The 21,185-nt window shown below is 42.4% G+C and overlaps 1 protein-coding gene across 6 annotated transcripts in view; it reads left to right on the top strand.

Moving 5' to 3' along the window:
- Window positions 1–21,185, top strand: part of LOC121284064 (protein furry homolog) — a 520,851-nt gene that overhangs the window by 373,889 nt on the left and 125,777 nt on the right. For all 6 annotated transcript variants that reach the window (XR_005944426.1, XM_041199077.1, XM_041199078.1 and 3 more), the window contains exon 37: window positions 6,368–6,518. Coding sequence is in view for 5 of the 6 variants with exons in the window: in XM_041199077.1 (XP_041055011.1) it covers window positions 6,368–6,518 (151 nt within the window). In the remaining variant the exon portion in view is untranslated. The remainder of the gene's footprint in view (window positions 1–6,367; window positions 6,519–21,185) is intronic.

Genomic DNA, 21,185 nt, shown 5'->3' with positions numbered 1-21,185 from the left:
TTAAAATGCAAGACCACATTCCAAGATGAAGGTGAGAAATCAACAAATCACCCTCAGGTGAAGACAATTCAATCCTACAATCCAGCCCCTATTGAAACTTATAACTGTCCAAGGAAGAGACATTAAAAATGCAAAGTACTGGATATTGAAACAACGGCTGCCACAGAGCCACCCAAAACCTCTTGGAAATACACAATGGGTGAAGTATTTCAAGGTAAGGCTGCCAGCCACTAGAGAGAGATTGCAAGTGACACAGCCGGTGTCCAGAAAGCCTTCAGCAGAGGAAACCAGCCGAGGGCTACTCACTCTTTTTCTCTCTCTCTCTCTCTCTCTTTTGGAATAAGCATGTCACCTGGTTCAAGAAGCCAGCTGTACCAGAAACTTACCAGCAAACCAAGATCTCGTAATAATTACAACATCTTCTACATCTGAAGCATCCAAGGGCAGGATCTTCCGGTCGGTAAGCGGGGGCGGGGCCTGCTCGCCGACATGTAAAATGACACGGGAGTTCCACCTAATGTCACCCCATGTCGCTTCCATTTTCACGTCGGCAAGGGTGCAGCTGAGACACTGTGCGCCCGCCGACCTGTCAACGGCCTATTGAGACCATTGAGAAACTAATTAAAGTCGTTAATGGACCTGCCCGTCCAACCTTAAGGTTGGCAGGCGGGCCGGGAGCCCTAGCGGGCTTCGGAAAAAGCATGAAACCTCATCCACGGGCGGGATCAGATTTCATGAGGGTATTTAAATTTTTAATAAAAGTTTCAATAAAAGCTATGGACATGTCCAGGAAATTTTTCTATCATTTGTATTACAAATTTTAATTCAGCAGCACCTAGCCTCAGGGAGATTTGTGCACACTTTCGCATGCATGCGCGAAAGAGCGCACTCCCGGCTGAGGGAATCGCTCCCCCACCTGCACAGGGAGCGCATAGAGCTTCCTGGCGGACATCACGCTGGGCGGGCCTTAATTGGCGTGTAAAATGGCAGCACACCCCCAATCGGGGGTGCCATTCGGAGGCATGCCTGCTCCCGCACTTCCCTCCTCGACGGTGCGGGGATGGGGGGTCCCCAAGAAACCAGCTAACCTAAATCGGCCGCAACATTTAAAATCTATGCCTCAAGGACAATTAATCTTATCTTCTTTCACCTTTTTTCTGTACTCTAACACCCCTTATTTCTGATACCTGTGTGCGTGGGCCATAATAACTGCATGAGACCGAACGCTTGATGTGTTTTTATTACATTTCTTGGGTTTAATGGTTAATAAATTTGCTCTTTCTTTGACTCAAGAAAACCATGTTTGATTGCTCACTGCTTAAATAGTTAAGTACATTCGATTTGCAAAAGGCATATCCTCGTAAAAAAGGAACTTAAACCTTTGTTGTGACCAACCGAGGATGTTGAATGGAGGGGAGCCAGTTCACTCCTTCTCACCTGGTCGTAACAAAATTAGGAATCTATCCAGGAATTGTTCCCACAGATTGACAAAAGAATTGGAGTGGGGAAAGTAAATTTTTCCTTCAAAAGCAATTTAAAAACGGCAAAAAGGCTTTCTTGGGTTTGCAATACTAAAGAACTAAAATGTCCACATGTGATGTCAAGTTTTCATAGAACAGGAGGAGATAACTGGCAAGAAGTTAAAGGCATTGTCCCTGGAACAATTAAAAGGTGCAGCTAGCCACTTAGAGGTGGAGTTCCGCCTGAAAGTTAGAAAAACTGAAAATTTAAAACGGGTTCCAAAACATCAAGGGTAGAATCGTCCGGTCCCTTTGGCAGCAGGAGTCGTGGCTGACTCATTGGGAAGGGGAAGCTGAAGTGAGATTGAGCTGCCCCATACTCCTCTCGTGTTGACACTGTTGGAAGTCAATTATGACATCAGTGATGGAGTTCAGCCCGCACAGCAGTGCAGGACTGATGTCCTGGACCAAGGCCTACATGATGGCCACCATCCTGCCGATGGTGACATCTGTGCCTCTGCATGCTGGCACTATCACTTCATACTGAAGGCGGACACACTCCTCCATGGTCCTTTGCAATCTGAGGAGTGCACTAGACATCCTTTCCTGATTTTCCTGTGATTGCCTTTGCATCTCCACCAACTGACTGAGGACCAAGTCCAGGGGCTCATCATCTGACTTGGACTCAGCAGATTCCTTGCCACCAACTGTCCTCCGAGTGCCGGCGACCAAGGATGTCCCTGCCCTCAGCTGCGGATGATAGGCTGAGGACTTCAGCTGGGTCAGGCATAGGTTACCCATGACTTCCTGGAATATTTGGCTCATGAAATTTGAGCCCTGATCCGACGGGATCTAAGTGGGAAGTCCATATCAAGTAAAGATTTGTGTTAATTCCCTCACCATTATTTTGGCAGATTTGGTTCTCGTGGAATGGCCTCTAGGAAGCGGGTAGCAATCCGTGATGCTAAGGATATATTGGTATCCTCCTTTTGTTTTGTGCGGGGGTTTCACATAGTACACAAGCACCTGCTGAATAGTTCCCTAAAAGCTGGCACGGAAGCATAAGTATAGGTTTTATTGCAGACTGGGGTTTTTCCACAACTTGGCAGATGTGGCAGCTTCTGCAAAACCTTATTACATCCTTTTGAGGGGTGGCCAATAAAAATGCTGGCTGATGTGGGCTTGGCTTTTTCATATACCAACATGCCCAGCCAATGGGATTTCGTGTGCTCATCTTAATATTTTCCCACGGTACCTCAGCAGCACTACCATCTGGTGGATCACTGTCCACTCCTCATTTGCAGGTCTGTGAGGGAGTCGCCACTTCCTCATCAGCACCTTATTTTTAATGTAGTAGCACTCGGGGATTGCCACTGCCTCAGCTTCAGTTTGAGCAGCCTGAGCTAGCTTTTTTAACAATGGACCAACTTGCTGAGCCCCAACCAAGGAAGATCTACTTATTACCTCCTCATGGTCCTCTAGACTCCAACAAAAGGCCACAGATAACCAAGACAATGGGGTCATCCGTCTGCAGTGCCATTTCAGCCTCCTCTGACTGAGTCTGGCTATAGATCAAGTTACCACACACTCAGGGAAAATACCAAACACTTTCTCCTGTAGCTGTTCTGTCTCCTTCACTTCTCTGAGACTACTGGGGTTGCTAATCACATTTGATCCTGCCAAGCCATTGCTGAGGAGCCAGTTGACTCCACCCACAGGCAAACTGGGGACGACTCCCACGGTTACCGTTCCTGACATAAGGTTGCACTCCAGGTGCACCCAGTACAAGGGGATGGGCGTTTACCCTCCATCGATACCCTTTACCAACAGCTTGACACTTACTGAACTCTCTGGTGGAATGGTCATGCCTTTTCCCAGAAGTAGAGTTTGGCTGGCCCCTTTATCCCTCAGTATCACTTTAGGTTTACTTGCCTCGCTCTGGGGAAATGTGGCAACTCTTTCTTCTGATATAAAATCCTTGTAATCTCAGGGACTATTTTAAACTCACCCACAGTCACAGTAGTGTGTCTGCAGGGATTTACTGCTACAGTCAGAGCCATAGCCTGGCCTGCAATGCTCTCTGTCTGATTCCAGTTTTCTCCGTGGGGTTTGTGTGTCCCAACAAATCCTACAGGTTTTTCTCATGACCTTCAGCAATCAGCATGGAGGTGTCCTGTCTTGAGGCAGTTAAAACATACAGGCTCCTTGGCCTCACTCCTCTCCTGTGCACCATCCTTTCTGGCCTGACCTCTGTTTTCAGCTGTCCCGTCTCTCCTGTGGGTGCTTAGTTTCCTATCATTCTCCCAACTTCTATCCTTCTCTGTTAATTGGGGGTGACTAGAGAAGGGTTGCCTTTGGGATGCAGATTTGTGGACAAGCTCATAATCATCAGCTAGGGTTGCTGCCTGTCTGGCCCCTGTTACTCTCTGTTCTCTTTGTGAGTTCTTATCGGGAAGGGTGCGGAGTTTTTGAATTCCTTGAGAAGAATTATTTTACAAAGATTTTTGTAGGTGGCCTCAGTTTTAAGCAGCCATGCCCACTGGTCAAAAGCCAGCTGCTTAAGCCATTCAGATTCCAGTTATGTCTGGCAGGCTGTTTCCAGAGTGCACAGCATTTCTTACAGTACGACTCTGGCATTAATTGGTATGCATTTAAAATTTCCCTTTTTGCTGCCTCATAGCCTGTTGTACTTTCCTTCGGCAAGAGGGAATAAACCTCGTAGTTTTTCCTGTCAGCTTATTCTGCGACAGCAAGGATCAGCATTGGGCTGGCCCCTTTAACTGCTGTGCAAACTTTTCGAAGAGATAAAAAAAGGCGTCCACCTCTTCTTCATCAAATTTAGGGATTAAATGGGGAAACTTGAATACCTCAGCCCTTAAGTTTGAGCTGGAGGTGGTTCCTTCACCAGGGTTGTCTTCAATGGGCACAGTGGGATTCTTCTTTCTCAGCTCAAATTGTTTTAATTTAAACTACCTTTCCCTTTCTTGTTCTCTTTTCAAGAATTCTCTCTCCTCCTTCCATTTCTGCCTCTCTCTCTTTTTCCCTTTCCTCAAAGCTAGCTTCTGCTGCTCCAATACTAATTTCACTGCTGCTGATTTATCTGTTTCAGTGTCTTCAATTTCCACCTCTAGATGTTTGGCCACCTGTTTTAAAATTTCCGAGTTTCTGGCTTTCGGTGAAACTCCACCTTTAAGTGCCTAGCTACAACTTTCAATTCTTCCATGGACCTTGCCTTTAATTTCTTGTCAGTTATCTCAACCTGTTCTGTGAAAGCATTGATATCAAATGTGGACATTTTAACACTTTAGTATTACAAACCCAAGAAAGCTTTTTGCAGTTTTTAAATTGCTTTGAAGGAACAATTTACTTTCCCCGCCTCAGTTCTTTTGTCAATGTATGGGAACAATGCCAATCACGAGCTCTCGATTTTGTTATGACCAGGTGAGGAAGAGTGAACTGGCTCCCCTCTATTCAACCTCCTCGGTTAGTTGCAATAAAAGTTTAAGTTTCTTTTGCACCACGATATGCCTTTTCCAAATCAGAATGCATTTACCTATTTAAGCTGTGAGCAATAAGGAGCTAATCGAACACGGTTTTCTTGAGTCAAAGCAAGAGTAAATTTATTAAGCACTAAACCCAGGAAAGATAATAAAAAGTGACGTCAAGCATTCAGCCCTCATGCAGTCATTCGGACCCACACACACAGGTATCAGAAATAGGGAAGTTAGAGCCCAATAGAAAAAAAGGTAAAAGAATATAGAGTTAAGTGTCCTTTGATTGTCCCTGAAGCGTAGATTTTAAATGCTGCAGCCGATTTAAGTTAGCTGGTTTCTTGGATGTGGTCAGATGTAGAAGCTATTGTAATTATTACAAGATCTCGGTTCACTGGTAGGCTTCTGGTAGAGTTGCCTTCTCGAACCGGGTGATACACTTATTCCAAAAGAGAAAGAAGGCAAGTGAATGGCCTTCAGCCTATCTCCTCTGCTGAAGACTTTCTGGACACCACCTGTCACTTGTAATCTCTGTCAAGTGGCTGGACAGCATTGCCTTGAAGTACTTTACCCATTGTGTATTTCCAAGAGGCTTTGGTGTTTCTGTCTGTGGCAGCCATTGTTTCAATATCCAGTACTTTGTATTTTTAATGTATCTCCCTTAGACAGTTACAAGTTTCAGTGGATGTCTGGATTTTAGGAAACATCTCTCTCTTCACTCTCTCCTGAGGATGATTTGTTTGTTTCTCACCTTCACGTTGGAATGTGGCATTGCATTTTTAAGCAGTTTGTTCAGTCTCAGTTCAAATTGCAAAATTTCCAGTTAGTTGAAAGTTGAAAAGCCATATTCCCAAAAATAAAGGGGCATAACCTTGGTTCATAGAAGCTTTTACAGTCATTTTTATGTTTCTCACCAGTTTCATCTCATTCTATTTTCTCTTTGTCAGGTTTTTGGTCCACCTTTGATGAATTCTAAAAAGCTGCCAATCCTTAGGCTTACTGTTATATGGAAGACCAAATAATCATATTTCTTAATGTTGCTTCATTATTTTGTCATTTATTCAAAAAGAGTTAAAATGTATATGCACGCATATTTATGAATACATTTTATGAGTCCCGGCTTATGCTGATAGGAACGCTCACACAGTCCATGCAGAACATCACCTGCAATTTTAATGGATAGCAAATTGGGGCAAGCCCACCAGAAATTTTTCAATATGCAATGACTGCAAGCAAGGCAGGACCTTGCAAATTTACAAAAATGCCTGAAGTTGTCATCTGTCTCCTGACACATGATTAGACAGTTATGTTTTTAAAGTGATAGACATTAATAAAGTAGCCATGATCATCATACACAGAATATTTTTAATATTTCACTAGAGATAACTTCAATATTGTTATGTCTATAATCCCCAGGTGATCCCTTGCCTCCTTATGCTAGTTGGTTGATGAAAACTGTGGAGGCTAATATACCACAGCCCCTTCCAATGCCTGTTAATGGAGGCTGTTGGGCCCCCCTTGTGGATTATCTCCCAGAAACCATCACACCTCGTGGACCACTTCACAGGTCAGAATATTGTCGTCAAAATGCTACCTGTACTTTAGAAGATACTTTTAAAAGTATTTGAATTATGTGCCAAAACTGTAGGTATTTTGTGCCCAATACATGGAAGAGCAGTTTTGATCTGTACACTTTCAACTATAACTCACTTTACCACATAAAGTAATAATACTTTTCAAAACTTACCTAGAGCAGACTGATGACAATCTGGTTATTTATTATAATTGACTAAGATACTGACTTGACTCACTGTGTGACAACTTCACCAACATTTTATGACGTTCACACAGCTTAATGAACCTAAGTAATTACTTAAGGGGAGAGAACAAAGACGTGTGGTTACGGGGGGTAACCCTGAAAATCCCTGTGACGTGAAGCTCCTGACGAATTTAACAGCAGCACTCGCTGTCATTTTGATATACAGTTTCCCACCCAGTCACTGGCTAAACTGCGGGGCTGATGGGAATGGTTGTGGGTTGAAGGAAGAGGTGGAACCGGCAGATGGGAAAGAGGGAAAAATCATGGGTTGAAGAGGGGGTGTCATCAGATCAGGAGGCTAGGGATTGCGAGTGTTGTGGGGAGAATCATCAGATCACGACATTAAATTCTCCTGGCTCACAAGAAGTGCTATAAAAAGTATTTGCCTTCTGCAGCCAGCTGCTCCCATCTCAATTTAGCTGCTGGGTTTCTTGAATCCTGCGAAAGCCGCTGAAGACACATGTTGGGTTGAGGTTGGATTTTAACCACTTCCTAAGGCTCACCCCCAGCCTGGGGCAGTTAAAATGTTTTTCAACAGTCCCATCCCTGATTTCTTGAAATATCTAAAACAATGGGGCTAACTTTCCAAATGTGCATTCCCAGGTTGGGGCCTGACCCATTTTGTGGAAGAATGTGTCATGATTACCCAATGTACATTTCTGGTGACTAAAAATCTGTGCCAAGCATGCAAATTGTAGTAAATCTCCAAAATTCTACACCCTTCCTAAGGCTTTGATATTCTTCCTGAAGTGTGGTACCCTGCATTTACTACAGTACTCCATCAGGGGCTTAACCAGTGTTTTATAGTGATTTAGCATAATTTCCTTGCTTTTGTACTCCATGCTGTGACTAAAACCAATTATCCCATATGCTTTTTTAAACACCTTATCAACTTGACCTGCTACTTTTAAGGATTTGTGCATATACACCCCAGTTCTCTTTGTATCTGCACCAGCTTTAAAATTGTACCATTTAGTTTATATCAACTACACTATCCTTGTCAACCCTCTATGTTGCTTCATCAAAGAACTCAATCAAGTTAGTCAAAAACAAATTGCCTTTAACAAATCTATGCTGACTTTCAGTTAATAGCCCATAATTTTACAAGTGACAGTTATTGTTTCTAAAAGTTTTTCCAGCACCATGTTAGGCTAACTGATCTGTAGTTGCCTGGTTTATTACTCTGCCCTTTTTGAACGGGCATAAACCTCCAGTCCACTGGCACCACCTCCGTATGTAAGAAGGATTGGGAAATTGCAGTCAGAGCATCCGCAATTTCCACCCTTACTTCCCTCAGTAGCCCAGGATGTACTCATATTGATTAGGTAGCTGTTTTATTTTGAGGATTGCCAATCTTTCAAGTATCTTCTCTTCATCTCTTTTTATCCAATCCAATGTCGCTACTACCTCCTGCTTTACTGTCATTGGCTGCATCTCTTCTCCAGTGAAGGCAGATGCAAAGTACTCAATTAGTACCTCAGCTTTGCTTCCGCTTGAATATCTCCTAATCAGTCCTACCTTTCCTTTGACTGCCTTCTTATTATTTTTAGGCTTATAAAAGACTTTTGGGTTCCTTTTTATGTTAGCCACTAATCTATTCTCATGTTCACTTTTTAGATCTCCTCTGTATTTTCTGTACTCAACTTGATCTTTTCTGTATTACTAGAATTATAGAATGGTTACATGACAGAAAAAGGCCATTCAGCCCATCATGTCCATGCTGACTTTCCAAAGGAGCAGTTAGAAAATTTTGAAATTGTGGCACAGAAGGAGACCGCTCTTCCCACTGTGTTTGCACCAGCTGAAAAACGAGCTACTCAGCCCAATTCCATTTTCCTACGCTTAGTCACTAGCCCTGGAGATTATGAAACTTCAGGTGCATATCCAGGCACCTTTTAAATGAGTTGAGGGTTTCTGCCTTTACTACCCTTTTACGCAGTGAGTTCCAGACTCCTACCTTTGTTTGGGTGAAAGATGTTTTCTTCACCTCCCCTCTAATTCTTCTACCAATCATTTTAAATCCGTGCCTCCTAGTCACTGAACACTACTAAGGGAAAAAGGTCCTTCCCATCCATTCGATCCAGCCACCTCACAACCTTGTACATTTCAATCAAATCTGCCCTCAGCCTCTGTTCCAACAAAAACAACCCTAGCCTATCCAATCTTTCCACTTAGCTGCAATTTTCCAGTCCTGGCAACATCCTTGTTAATCTCCTCTGTACTGCCTCTAGTGCAATTACATCCTTCCTGCAATGAGTTGACCAGAATTGCAGGCAGTACTCAAGTTGTGGCCTAAATAGTGTTTTATATAGCCTCAGCCTAATCTCCCTGCTTTTATATTCTGTGCCTCGGCTAATAAAGGAAAGTATTCCATCTGCCTTTTTAACCACCTTATCAACCTATCCTGGTACCTGTGGACATGCACATCAAGGTCCCTCACTCCTCTACACCTCTCCGTGTCCTCCCATTTATTTCCTTTGCCTTGTTTAACTTCCCCAATCTCATCACCTCACACTTCTCTGGGTTGAATTCCACTTGCCACTTCTCTGCCCATCCAACCAGTCCATTGGTATCTTCCTGCAGTCTACAGCTACCCACCTAACTATCAACCATGCAGCCATTTTTTGTGTCATCTGCAAACTTCTTGATAATGCCCCCTACATTTAAGTCCAAATCATTAATAAATACCACTAAAATGATGGGACCAAGCACTGAGCCTTGCAAAACCCTACTGGAAACAGCCTTCCAGTCACAAAAACACCCATCAACCATTACCCTTTGTTTCCTGCCACTGAGCCAGTTTTGTATCTAGCTTGCTACATTCCCATGGATCCCATGGGCTTTTTACATTCTTAACCAGTCTGCCATCTGGGACCTTGTTAAAAGCCTTGCTAAAATCCATGTAGACCACATCAACTGAACTACCTTTGTTACCTCCTTAAAGAATTAAATCAAGTTAGTCAGACATGATGCTCCCTTAACAAATCCATGCTGACTGTCCTTGATTACTCCATGCCTTTCTAAATGACAGTTTATCCTCTATCTCAGAATTAATTCCAATAATTTGCCTACTACCGAGGTTAGACTGACTGACCTGTAATTATTCGGTCTTTCCCTTGCTCCATTTTTAAGCAGAGAGTTCAACGTTAGCAGTTCTCCAATCCTCTGGCACCACACCTGCATCCAGTGAGGATTGGAAAATAATGGTTAGAGCATCCGCTATTTCCTCCCTAGTTTCTTTTAGCCTGGAATACATTTCATCCAGCCCTGGTGATTTATCCACTTTCAAGGATGTTAATCCCCTTAATACTTCCTCTCTCCCTATGTTTATCACATTCAATATTTCACAATCCTCCTCCTCCTTAACTACAATGCCTGCATCATCCTCCTCTTTTGTGAAAACAGACACAAAGTGTCTGTTTAAGAACCATACCCACATCTTCTATCTCTACACATAGGTTACCTTTTTGGTCTTTTAAGGGCCCGACTCTTTCCTTAGTTATTCTCTTGCTCTTAATGTATTAATAGTCGTTCAGTAGTACAAAACTTGAGTGTTGCTGAAAAAGAGATGTCAAAGCTTTTTGTCTTGCACTCATCAGGACACTCATAAGAATACCGATATAAGGGGAAAACAACAACTTATACTGTATATGAAGAGAGTGCTGATTGGTTGGCACGTGGACTCTGATTGGTAGAGACATTGCCATGGAGAATGCACTAGTGATGGTGACTAACAGTTAATTGCCAAGCACTGGTTGAAGTTTAAACCAGGCAGCTTGACCCTGATTGGTCAAGGCATTGTCCTGAGGAATGATTCAGTAAATGGCTGTCACTTATTTCGTTTAGCTGAAACGGGCACAATATGTGTATATGTTCTTTGTGTCTGCAAAGAACATGGCCCTGTATATTAATATATGTAGCTTCCAATACACACAAATGCACCACACTGCGAGCCCGACTGACAATCTTAAGTTGGTTGTCAGCGTAATTCTTAGCTCACTGAAGATTATTTAGCAAATGTTGTCCAATCGCGGAATCACATCTAATGTTGGACACCATGTTTTGAGTTTTGCAAGCACAGACGGTGGTTGCTGGTGGTGCTGCCCACCCGAAGCCCAGGATCGTGGAGGGACTGCAGGCTGTAGGCGGAGTGGGGGTCGCAGGAGGGGATTGGAGTGGCATTGGAGACAAGGGCAGCTCCCCGCCCCCCCACTCCAGCCTGATGCTGGGTCCCTCAATCGTGCACAGAATGCCTGACTACAAAGGACCATTATCTCTGTAATGCCCCTCCCCCCCCCACCAAATCCTGAGAGGCCCCTGGCTAACCCAACAGCTTTTGCCAGGCAGCCTTCTGAGGGTGCGTGACCTGTGCAGCCTCCATTTAATCTCAGAGCCAGCACTAAATTTCAGTGGGTTCATGGATAATGGGTGTCAATTGACTGATTAATGAACCTAATTGACATCCCGCTGCCGCCTGCATCAGTCCCTTCGTCTTAATCGGTGGAGTGGGGAGTAGTTTTCCCACCATCGGGAGACAGATGCAGGGCCCACTCACAATGGTTTCCACTGAAATCCAGCCTATTGTTCTCTACTGCCCTTCCAAGTACGTTAAAAATTTTATCACCGAAATATCTCTACTGCTTTCTTCTCTCAGCCTTTGCTCTGAAGAAATTTTCATCTCAGTGACTTCAATCCCCATCTCAGCTCATCATGTTCTTTCTCCTCTGGGTTCTCTGCCCTCTTATCCTCCATAAATCTCTCCCTCCAAGTAAACTCCACAATCCATATTCATGGCTACCCCCGTGACCTTACCATCTCATGTCGTCTTGCTAGTCCCATCATATCAATTAGCGATGAGGGCATCTCTGATCACTTCCTTATATCACTAACACACACATACCCCTTCCATGCCCTAACCCTACTTCCTTCTGCAGTCATCCCTGGAAAAAAAGCTATCCCTCCATTCACCTCAACATTTCTGCAGCTACTGATTTATTCCTATGTTAGGCACAATTGTAAATGGTTCTCTCTCTTAAGGTGTTGTCCCTCTTTCCTTTAAACCTGCCATCATCAACCCTTGACTCCACCGTCCTTGCAAACTATCTTGTCCCACCTCCAACTTCCCTTTTCTCTCCTAAGTTCTTGAGTGTGTTGTTGCCTCCCAAATCCATTCCCAACTTTCCCAGAACTCAATGTAAGAATCCCTTCAATCAGGTTTTTGCCCCTGCCCAGTACTGAAATTTATCAAAGAGATAAATAACATCCTATGTGACTGTGACAAAGATAATCTTTCCCTCCTCTTTCTTCCTGACTTATCTACAGCTTTTGACATGCTTGACCACACCATCTTCTACCTACGCCTCTCCACTTTCATCCAAATGGATGGAACTGCTCTCACCTGGTTTCATTCTTGTCTATCTAATCATAGCCAGAGAATCACTTGCAATGGCTTCTCTTCCTGCTCCCGAATCATTACTTTTGGTGTGTCCCCCAGTGATCTATCCTTGGCCTCCTCCTATTTCTCATCTACATGCTGCCCTTTGACGACATCATCCAAAAGCACAGATTTAGTTTTCACACCTATGCTGACAACACACAGCTCTATCTCATCATCACCACACTAGAACCATCTATTTCCACCTCTGTAACACCTGACTTCCCTCCTGTCTCAGCTCATCTGCTGCTGAAACCCTCATTCTGCCTGCATTACTTCCAGACTCGACTATTTCAATGCACCTCTGGCTGGTCTGCCACATTCTACACTCTGTAAGCTTGAGCTTATCCAAACCTGTTACCCGTGCCTTAAAACGCACAAGGTCCTGTTCCCCCATCACCCCTGTGCTTGCTGACCCATAAGGTACCTGGTCAAGCAATGACTTGATTTTAAAATTCCCATCCTTGTTTTCAAATCTCTTCATGGCCTCGCCTCTCCCCTCCCTATCTCTACAAATTCCTCCAACCCCACAAACCTGTGAGATATCTGCACTTCTCTAATTCTGTCCTCCTGTGCATCCCGAATTTAAATCACTCCACCATTGGTGGCCAAGACTTAAAGTGCCTAGGCCCTAAGCTCTGGAATACCCACCCTATGCCTCTCCATCCCTCTACCTCATTTTCCTCCTTTAAGACACTCCTTAAAACCTACCTCTTTGACCAAGCTTTTGGTCATGTGACCTAATATCGCAGCGGTGGCCAAACCATGACTTATGAGCCAATTGTGGCTCTTTTAGACATAAGAGTGTAGCTCATTCCTTGTGCACATTGGAGGGAGGGAAACAGCCAGGTGCAGCTTGTTCAAACTTGCAAATTGGATCCAGTACAATGACCCAGGCATTGATTAAAAACCCAACTCTTCTATCCACAGGAACCAAATACAGTCAGCTCTTTAGCCCCATTCAGTGGAAGTTCCTGGTATTATGCCGATCAGTCAACTGTTCCCTGGATTGTGCTATTCTAACATAAGAACATAAGAAATAGGAACAGGAGTAAACCATTCAGCCCCTCAAGCCTGTTTTGCCATTTAATAAGATCATGGCTGATGATCTTGTGTATCAATCTCCATGTTCCCATCTAACCCCAATGCGGTTTCCTCTACATTGGAGAGACCAAACACAAATTGGGTGACCGCTTTGCGGAACACCTTCGGTCTGTCCGCAAGCATGACCCAGACCTCCCTGTCACTTGCCGTTTCAACACTCCACTCTGCTCTCATGCCCACATGTCCGTCCTTGGCCTGCTGCATTGTTCCAGTGAAGCTCAACGCAAACTGGAGGAATAGCACCTCATCTTCCAACTAGGGACTTTATAGCCTTCCGGACTGAATACTGAGTTCAACAACTTTAGATCTTAAACTCCCTCCTCCATCCCCTCCCTTTTGTTTTTTCCAATAATTTATATAGATTTTTCTATTCTTTTCCCACCTATTTCCATTATTTTTAAATGTATTTCCATCCATTGTTTTATCTCTGCCTTTTAGCTGATTTTGAACCCTTCCCCCCACCCCACCCCCACTAGGGCTATCTGTACCTTTATTTTCACGTTCCTTAGATAATATCACCAGCTTCAACACCTCTTTGTCTTTTGTCTATGACATCTTTTGGTTATCTCCACCTATCACTGGCCCTCTATCCAGCTCTACCTGTTCCACCCCCTCTTAAATCAGCTTATATTTCACCTCTTTTCTATTTTTCCTTAGTTCTGTTGAAGAGTCATGTGGACTCGAAACATTAACTGTGTTCCTCTCCGCAGATGCTGTCAGACCTGCTGAGTCTTTCCAGGTATTTTTATTTTTGTTCCCAATAACCTTTGATTCCCTTGTCTAACAAGAATCTACCTACCTCTGCCTTAAAAATATTCAGTGACACTGCCTCCACCACCTTCTGAGGCAGGGAATTCCAAAGTTGCATAACCCTCTGAGAGAAAAAAATTCTCCTCATCTCTCTCTTGAAAGGGCAACCCCTCATTTTAAAACAGTGCCCCCCTAGTCCTGGATTCATCCACAAGAGGAAACATCCTTTCGACTTCCACCTAGTCAAGGCCGTTCAGGACCTTGTATACTTCAATCAAATCACTCCTCACATTTCTAAACTCCAGTCTGTCCAACCTTTCCTTATAAGATCAAAAGACAACCCACTCATTCTAGGTACCAATCTAGTAAACCTCCTTTGAACCACCTCCAATGCATTTATATCCTTCCTTAAATAAGGAGACCAAAACTGCTTATAGTATTCGAGGTACGGTCTCAACAATGCCTTGTATAACTGAAGCATGACATCCTTACTTTTATGTTCAATCCCACTTGTAATGAAGGTTAGCATTCCATTAGCCTTCTTAATTACTTGCTGTACATTCATACTAACTTTTTGTGACTCATGTACTAGAACACCTAGATCCCTCTGCACCTCAGAATTATGCAGCCGTCCTCCATTTATAATACTCTGCTTTTTTGTTCTTCCTGCCAAAGTTAACAAGTTCATGTTTTCCCACATTAAACCCCATTTGCCAGATCTTTGCCCACTCTCCAACCTATATATATCCATCTGCAACCTCCATGTCCTCTTCACAACACACTTTTCTACCTATATTTGTGTCATCTGAAAATTTAGCTACCATGTTTCCACTCCCTTCATCTAAGTCATTGATGCAAATCATAAAAAGCTGAGGCCTCCGTGCAGACCCCTGTGGAAATCCACTCATCACATCCTGCCAATCAGAAAAAGACCCATTTATGCATATTCTCTGCTTTCTTCCAGCCAACCAATCTTCTGTCCATGCTAACATGTTACCCCCTACACCATGCGCTTTTATTTTCCGTAATAATCTTTGATGTGGCACCTTATCAAATGCCTTCTGGAAATCCAAGTATAGTACGTCTACAGGCTCCCCTTTATCCACTGTACATGTTACTCCTTCAAAAAGCTTCAATAATTTGGTTAAATGTGATTTTCCTTTCGCAAAACTCTGCTGACTCTTCCCTCATGCCTTGAGTTCATCTAAGAGCCTGGCTATAACCTCCTCAATGATCGATTCTAATAACTTCCCCACAACAGACGTCAAGCTACTGGCCTATCGTTTCCTGTTTTCAGCCTCTCTCCCTTCTTGAATAGAGGGGATATATTTGCTACTTTCCAATCTGATGGAAGCTTTCCAGAATCTAGTAAATTTTGGAAAATTAACACCAGTGCATCGACTACCTCATTAGCCCTCTCTTTTAAGACCCTAGGATGTAGCCCGTCGGGACCTGGAGACTCGCCAGCCTGCAGCTCTGTTAATTTGCTCAGAACCGTTTCCCTAGTAATTTCAATTTCACCAAGTTCTTTGCTCCTGTTCGCCTCCTGATTTGCAGCTATTACTGGAATGTTTTTTGTTTCCTTTATAGTGAACACAGAAGCAAAATATTTGTTCATTTCTTCTGCCATTTTCTTATCTACTATTAACTCCCCACTGTCACTTTCTAGAGGACCAACACTCACTTTACTTACTCTTTTCCATTTTAAATACCTGTAGAAACTCTTGCTATCCATTTTTACATTTCTAGCTAGCTTCCTCTCATACTCTAATTTCTTTCTCCTGATTAACCTTTTAGTCATTCTCTGCCATTCTTTATATTCTATCTAATCATCTGTCCTGCCACTCATCTTTGCGGAGTTGTATGCTTTTTCCTTAAGTTTCATGCTTTCCTTAACATCTTTAATTAACCACGGATGATGGGTCCTCCCCTTAGAATTTTTCTTTATAGTAGGAATGTACTTATTCTGAATACTCTGAAATATCCCCTTAAATGTCTGCCACTGCTTCTCTATTGATGTATTCTCTAGCCTAGTTTCCCAGTTCACTTCAGCTGGCTCAGCTTTCATCCCCACATAGTTTCCCTTATCTAAGTTTAAGATACTAGCCTTAGACCCACTCCTTTTCAAACTGGATGTAAAATTCAATCATTATTGTGGTCGCTGTTACCTAGGCATACCTTTATTCTGAGGTCATTAATTAATCCTGTCACAGTTTAACAAATTAGTTTGTGTGATTAAAACATGATAGCAAAGGATACATTTTTCAGATAGCACATTTGAGAGGCAGAATCTCATCTGCTGGGAACACAGATTCTGTATTTCTGCAGCCAGAAATGGACAGGAAATGAGCGTATTTTATTTCTATCTGCTGAAATCACCCTTCAGCACCACAGTTCTGACCAGAAGGGATTGAGGTAGACTGGGATTACAAGTTAGTCTTGAAATCCCATAAATCTGCAAATTTCTATCCCAACTACATGCAATATGAATTACTTCCCGAGTCAAATCAATTTGACATTAAACTGTTCTTAGAGATCATTTCCATGTGGTAACGAACTACATTTTCACAATGGGTTGAAATGAAGGTGAGAGATGGCTCATGTGAAGTTTTAGAAGGTGGACTTTAATTTAAGCAAACACATTTGAACACAGGCAAAATGTAACAATTAATTCAGAATTTGAAACTCTGGTATATGTACTTTATGGCTATTGAAGTTAAGGAAAATGTTAAAGATAAATAAATATACACATTGTCATGAAACTATTAATGTATATAATATTATTGGAAAATATTTTTCTTTTAAAATAAAGGTTTAGTCTGTGGGTGTGGCTTAATTGGATTAAAGCCAGCTAGTCTGCGTGCTTTGATGTGTACTAGTTTTGATATACAAGAGAGGTAGAGTGTATTTGCATTTTTTGAATAAAGCATTCAAGAAGTGGGGTGAAAACTGACACCTATCTAGCAGATACCAAGCAATATGTTTACATTACTAATAAAATTGGTAATATGAAAGGGGTTTTATTGTTAAAGAGGTTTAGTTCAGAGGCTGGTGATACAATGAGAATTTACATTCAATGGACTGTGCTAGGTATAACTTCAGCAGTGCTGTGTGTGGAGAGCAGAGGCAATGTGAGATCAAAAGCAGCTGTTAGCCTCCAGCAGTCTCCACAGGAACCAAAGTGAAAAGAACCTCATTTTGAATTTGTACCGTGAAAATGCTTTGCCTGGTGTCTGGTTAAGTCTATGGGTTGCTGTTGCCTTAAAGGAGATTACTTTGGGAATTTGTTAAAAGTCATGAGAGTAGCAATTTGTAGCCATGTGTACACATATTTTTAACCTGTGTAAATTAATAAAATGTTTCATTTAGTTTAATGTAAAACCTCTAGAACTGGTGGTCTGATTCATGAATTTAGAGTCGCATCTCAAACATAACACTTACAATTATAGATTATGACAGTTGTTTTCAGTTTCCCTCTGGGATTTTTAATTAACTCAGCTTTACCAACTGCATTGGTCATAACAACATTAGTAAACATTTTTTGCATATACTTTTTATACTATTTGAACTTAACTTTTTGTGAAATATACTTCATCACAAAAATTTGTGCAGTTGTAATACAAGTGCCTGTAAAGGTTGTCTGTGTCTTACAGCTCCTGAATGTTGGAAGATTATCGTATGTGGCTCTAAGGTTGAGAATGTTTGGCCACCCATGTAATATCTCCTCATGTGTCTAGGTCTCATACTTTGTTGTATAATGCTCTTGTGCATCTTGAGACATTTCATTAAATTAAAGGTGCTATATAAATTGTTGTTGTAATATTTTTGTGATGATGATCTATTTACTCTATTTAAGACCACCATTAAATTCTAGATTAGAACAGAAAATGCTGAAAATACTCAACAGGTCTGGCAACATCTGTAGAGAGAGAAAAACGGTCAATGTTTCAGGTGAGTGACTCTGTTTCCCTCTTCACAGATGCTGCCAGACCTACTGACCATTTCCAACATTTCCTGTTTTTATTTCAGATTTCTAGCCTCCCCAGTATTTTGCTGTTGTGTTGAATTCTAGATTCTGGTCTTAGTGATTTTTTAATGTTTTTTATACTTGATGCTATTATACTTTTTATGCTTTCAATAAAGTACGTGGAGCATAATTTTAATTGTGTCTCATGTCAGCAGGACACACTTTCTTACCATCGCTTCAAACTGCAAGTGTTTCTCCTTGACCATTTAGAAATGGTCTCCTATGTCTGCTATTTTTTATTTGGTTCTGGGTTGTGACCATTGTTGGCTCAGAAGGGTCAGCATTTATTGCCCATCCTAATTGCCCTTGAGAATGTGGTAGTGGGTTGCCTTCTAGAACCACAGCAGTTCATGTGGTATAGGTACACCCACAGTGCTATTAAGGTTAAGATTTTGACCCAGCAATGATGAAGGAGCTGCAATAAATTTCAAAGTGAGTATAGTGTATGACTTGGAGGGAAACAGCAGGTCATAGTGTTCTCATCTGCCTGCCTTCTTTGTTTTTGTAGGTAGTAGATGTTGTGGGTTAGAAGGTACATACAAGCTGTAATGAAGAATGACCACTTTTTCACTCATCTATGCAATCCTTGAACTTCCAAAGTCTCAGTATATAACAGTGGGAAAGCAAACCAATACTGGGACAGGCTCCCCTCATTTAGTTTCATTTACTGTGAATAGGTCATGCATGCCATAGTGAATATGGTGCTATCTTTTTGGGCTATTACCATTTTTCTCAATGTTGTTCGTACTCCCCTTTCTCACTTGTATGCTTATCCACTCTTACACATCATACCTTCAAGCATAGGGCACATAACTGTTAGCTATGTAAACTCTGCTTAGAACATGATTTTTGTTGTATAATTAGAACAAGCTACCTTTCTGATTGCTACCTACAAAATAAACACATCACATCACCGGGCATCACTCATTCCATCTGTCGCAAGCAGCAGCAAAGGTACATCAACCACAATGGATTTAGATTGTCAGTTTAAGGTGCCAACACTAAGTAAAGCACAGAACATGAGTGAACAGGGACAGAGTTGGAACTGAAGCCTGCTGATTGAAGAGCGATCACGTCTTTCTTAAAGTTGCAGGGCCATAAAATTAGGCCTCATGGCTTGAACTTAGTTGGAGGATGCCTTCTGATCACCTTTATTTTGTTATTCATTAGAGGATTGTGCTGCCAGAGCAGCGCAGTTGAGGTGCAGGGTCAGGTGTTCACTACTTTGAAAACCCAGCCTCTCATGACTGCTCAGACTGCAGCATTCAAAGCCTTGGGTACTTTCATACTAAAAAGGCTGTATTGTTTGGTTTCAGTATGGGCAGAGACAGTTTGCCAGATTTCACTGCCCTCATTTCTACCCAGAGATGTACTCCCGCAAAAAATTTGGGTGTACTGATGAAGTGCCTAGCAACGGGTCCTGGCTGCAGTAGATAAAGACAAAGCTGCTGACTCACAAGACACTATGACATCCACCTACTCCAGTCAGTCCACCCCAAAAGAAGGTAGATACACCAGAAAGTGAGCAAGACTGAGCAACCACTACAGCTGCAGCTGTGGTGGAGCCTGTTGCAGAACCACCTTGTGGTCTTAAAAAAAAGGAGCCAAAAGTCAAAAGACCCTATGGGGGCCCAGAAATTAGTCACTTCTGGAAGGACCACTAGAATAATTTATAGAGTGGATAAATAGAGGGTTCTATAGACAATGCAGAAAGCTAGGTTATAAGAATAGAAAATGCTAGAAATACTCAATTGGTCAGGCATCTTTGGGAAGAAAAATAGAGTAAATAACCTCATTTTAATGATTCGAGCCAACCCGTAAATCTTTAATAATGTCAGGTGGGGCCCAATTCTGGGATCCCCATCCCCATTCCTAGATCCCATTCCAACAATTTTTACTGGAGTGGGATAAGGACGTGGGTAGCGAGCCCATAGCCTACACTCCTGACCTTGCCAGTTCCATTTCAGGGATAGGCATCTCATACCTCCACATAATTTTCATTGAGCCTGGCGAGCTTCTGGAGGACTCATGGTTCACAGCCCTCAGAGGATCCGTGAACCATAGTCTGGATTAAGAAACAATTTAAAAGGTATGTTTAACATGTCTTACCCATGCCACCTCCATGCCCCCATGCCTCCCCCGACCCAGCATGCACCATGTACAAAACCAATGAGCCATGTAACAACAATGACAAGTCTTGACAAGCTAGTGAAAAAAGTACCCATTCAGAAATCTCCTTTGAAAAAAAACTGCTGCTCTTATAGCCCTATAGAAGTATTGAATCAGACAAAGCCTTTAAAGTACCAATAATGGATGCTGTTCTATATCAACAGAAACAGATGACCAGACATCTGTTTCTCCAGATGGCTCGTTATAAATATTTGGCTGAGCTCCAAGGCATACTAATATATTATCTCAGCAGGGTTATGTCCAAACAGACAGATGGAAGGGTGAAAGCTTTTCTTTTGATTGATTGAAATCTTTTTGAGGTTATAAGATGTTATTCTTTGCTCTGTCTTTCAACATCTACAAGTTTATTTGGACAAGATTAAAGATGTGAAATGGTGTAAAGCTTCTGTTATTAATACTCTAATAGCTCTCTCTGAATGGCACTTTCATAGAAGAGCAGTTTTTTTTTCAAAGCAGATTTCTGAATGGGCGTTTTTTTTCATTGACATTTCAAGATATGCTATTCTTATTATATGGCTCATTGGTTCTGTATGTATTACATACTTGGTAAGTGGGCATGGAGGGGGCATGGGGAGTGGTGGAGGTGAGGGCTGGAGGGCCCACAACCTTTAATACACCTGGAACAAAGTTCCAGAGAACCAACTCAGGCCTTCTAGCCAGCCCGCCTCGGCACTTGCATGACCACATCCGACCTTCTTCCAGGGTCGACGGGCCCAACTAGATCCCATCCCCTCCTCCCCAGAGTGAAAATGCTGAGTCGGGAAATTTTGTGATTCGCGCTTCCCACTTCATTAGTGAAAATCTGGCCCAACGTTTCAGGTTTGTGACTTTGCTTCCTAACCTATTGAGTATTTCCAGCATTTTCTTTTATTATTTCAGATTTCCAGCATCTGCAGTATTTTGCTTGTTA

Source organism: Carcharodon carcharias, chromosome 11, assembly GCF_017639515.1.
Source record: "Carcharodon carcharias isolate sCarCar2 chromosome 11, sCarCar2.pri, whole genome shotgun sequence".
In the NCBI taxonomy this organism is placed as follows: domain Eukaryota; kingdom Metazoa; phylum Chordata; class Chondrichthyes; order Lamniformes; family Lamnidae; genus Carcharodon; species Carcharodon carcharias.
The sequence above is the reverse complement of the archived record's forward strand: the minus strand, read 5'-3'. Positions and strand labels throughout refer to the sequence as shown.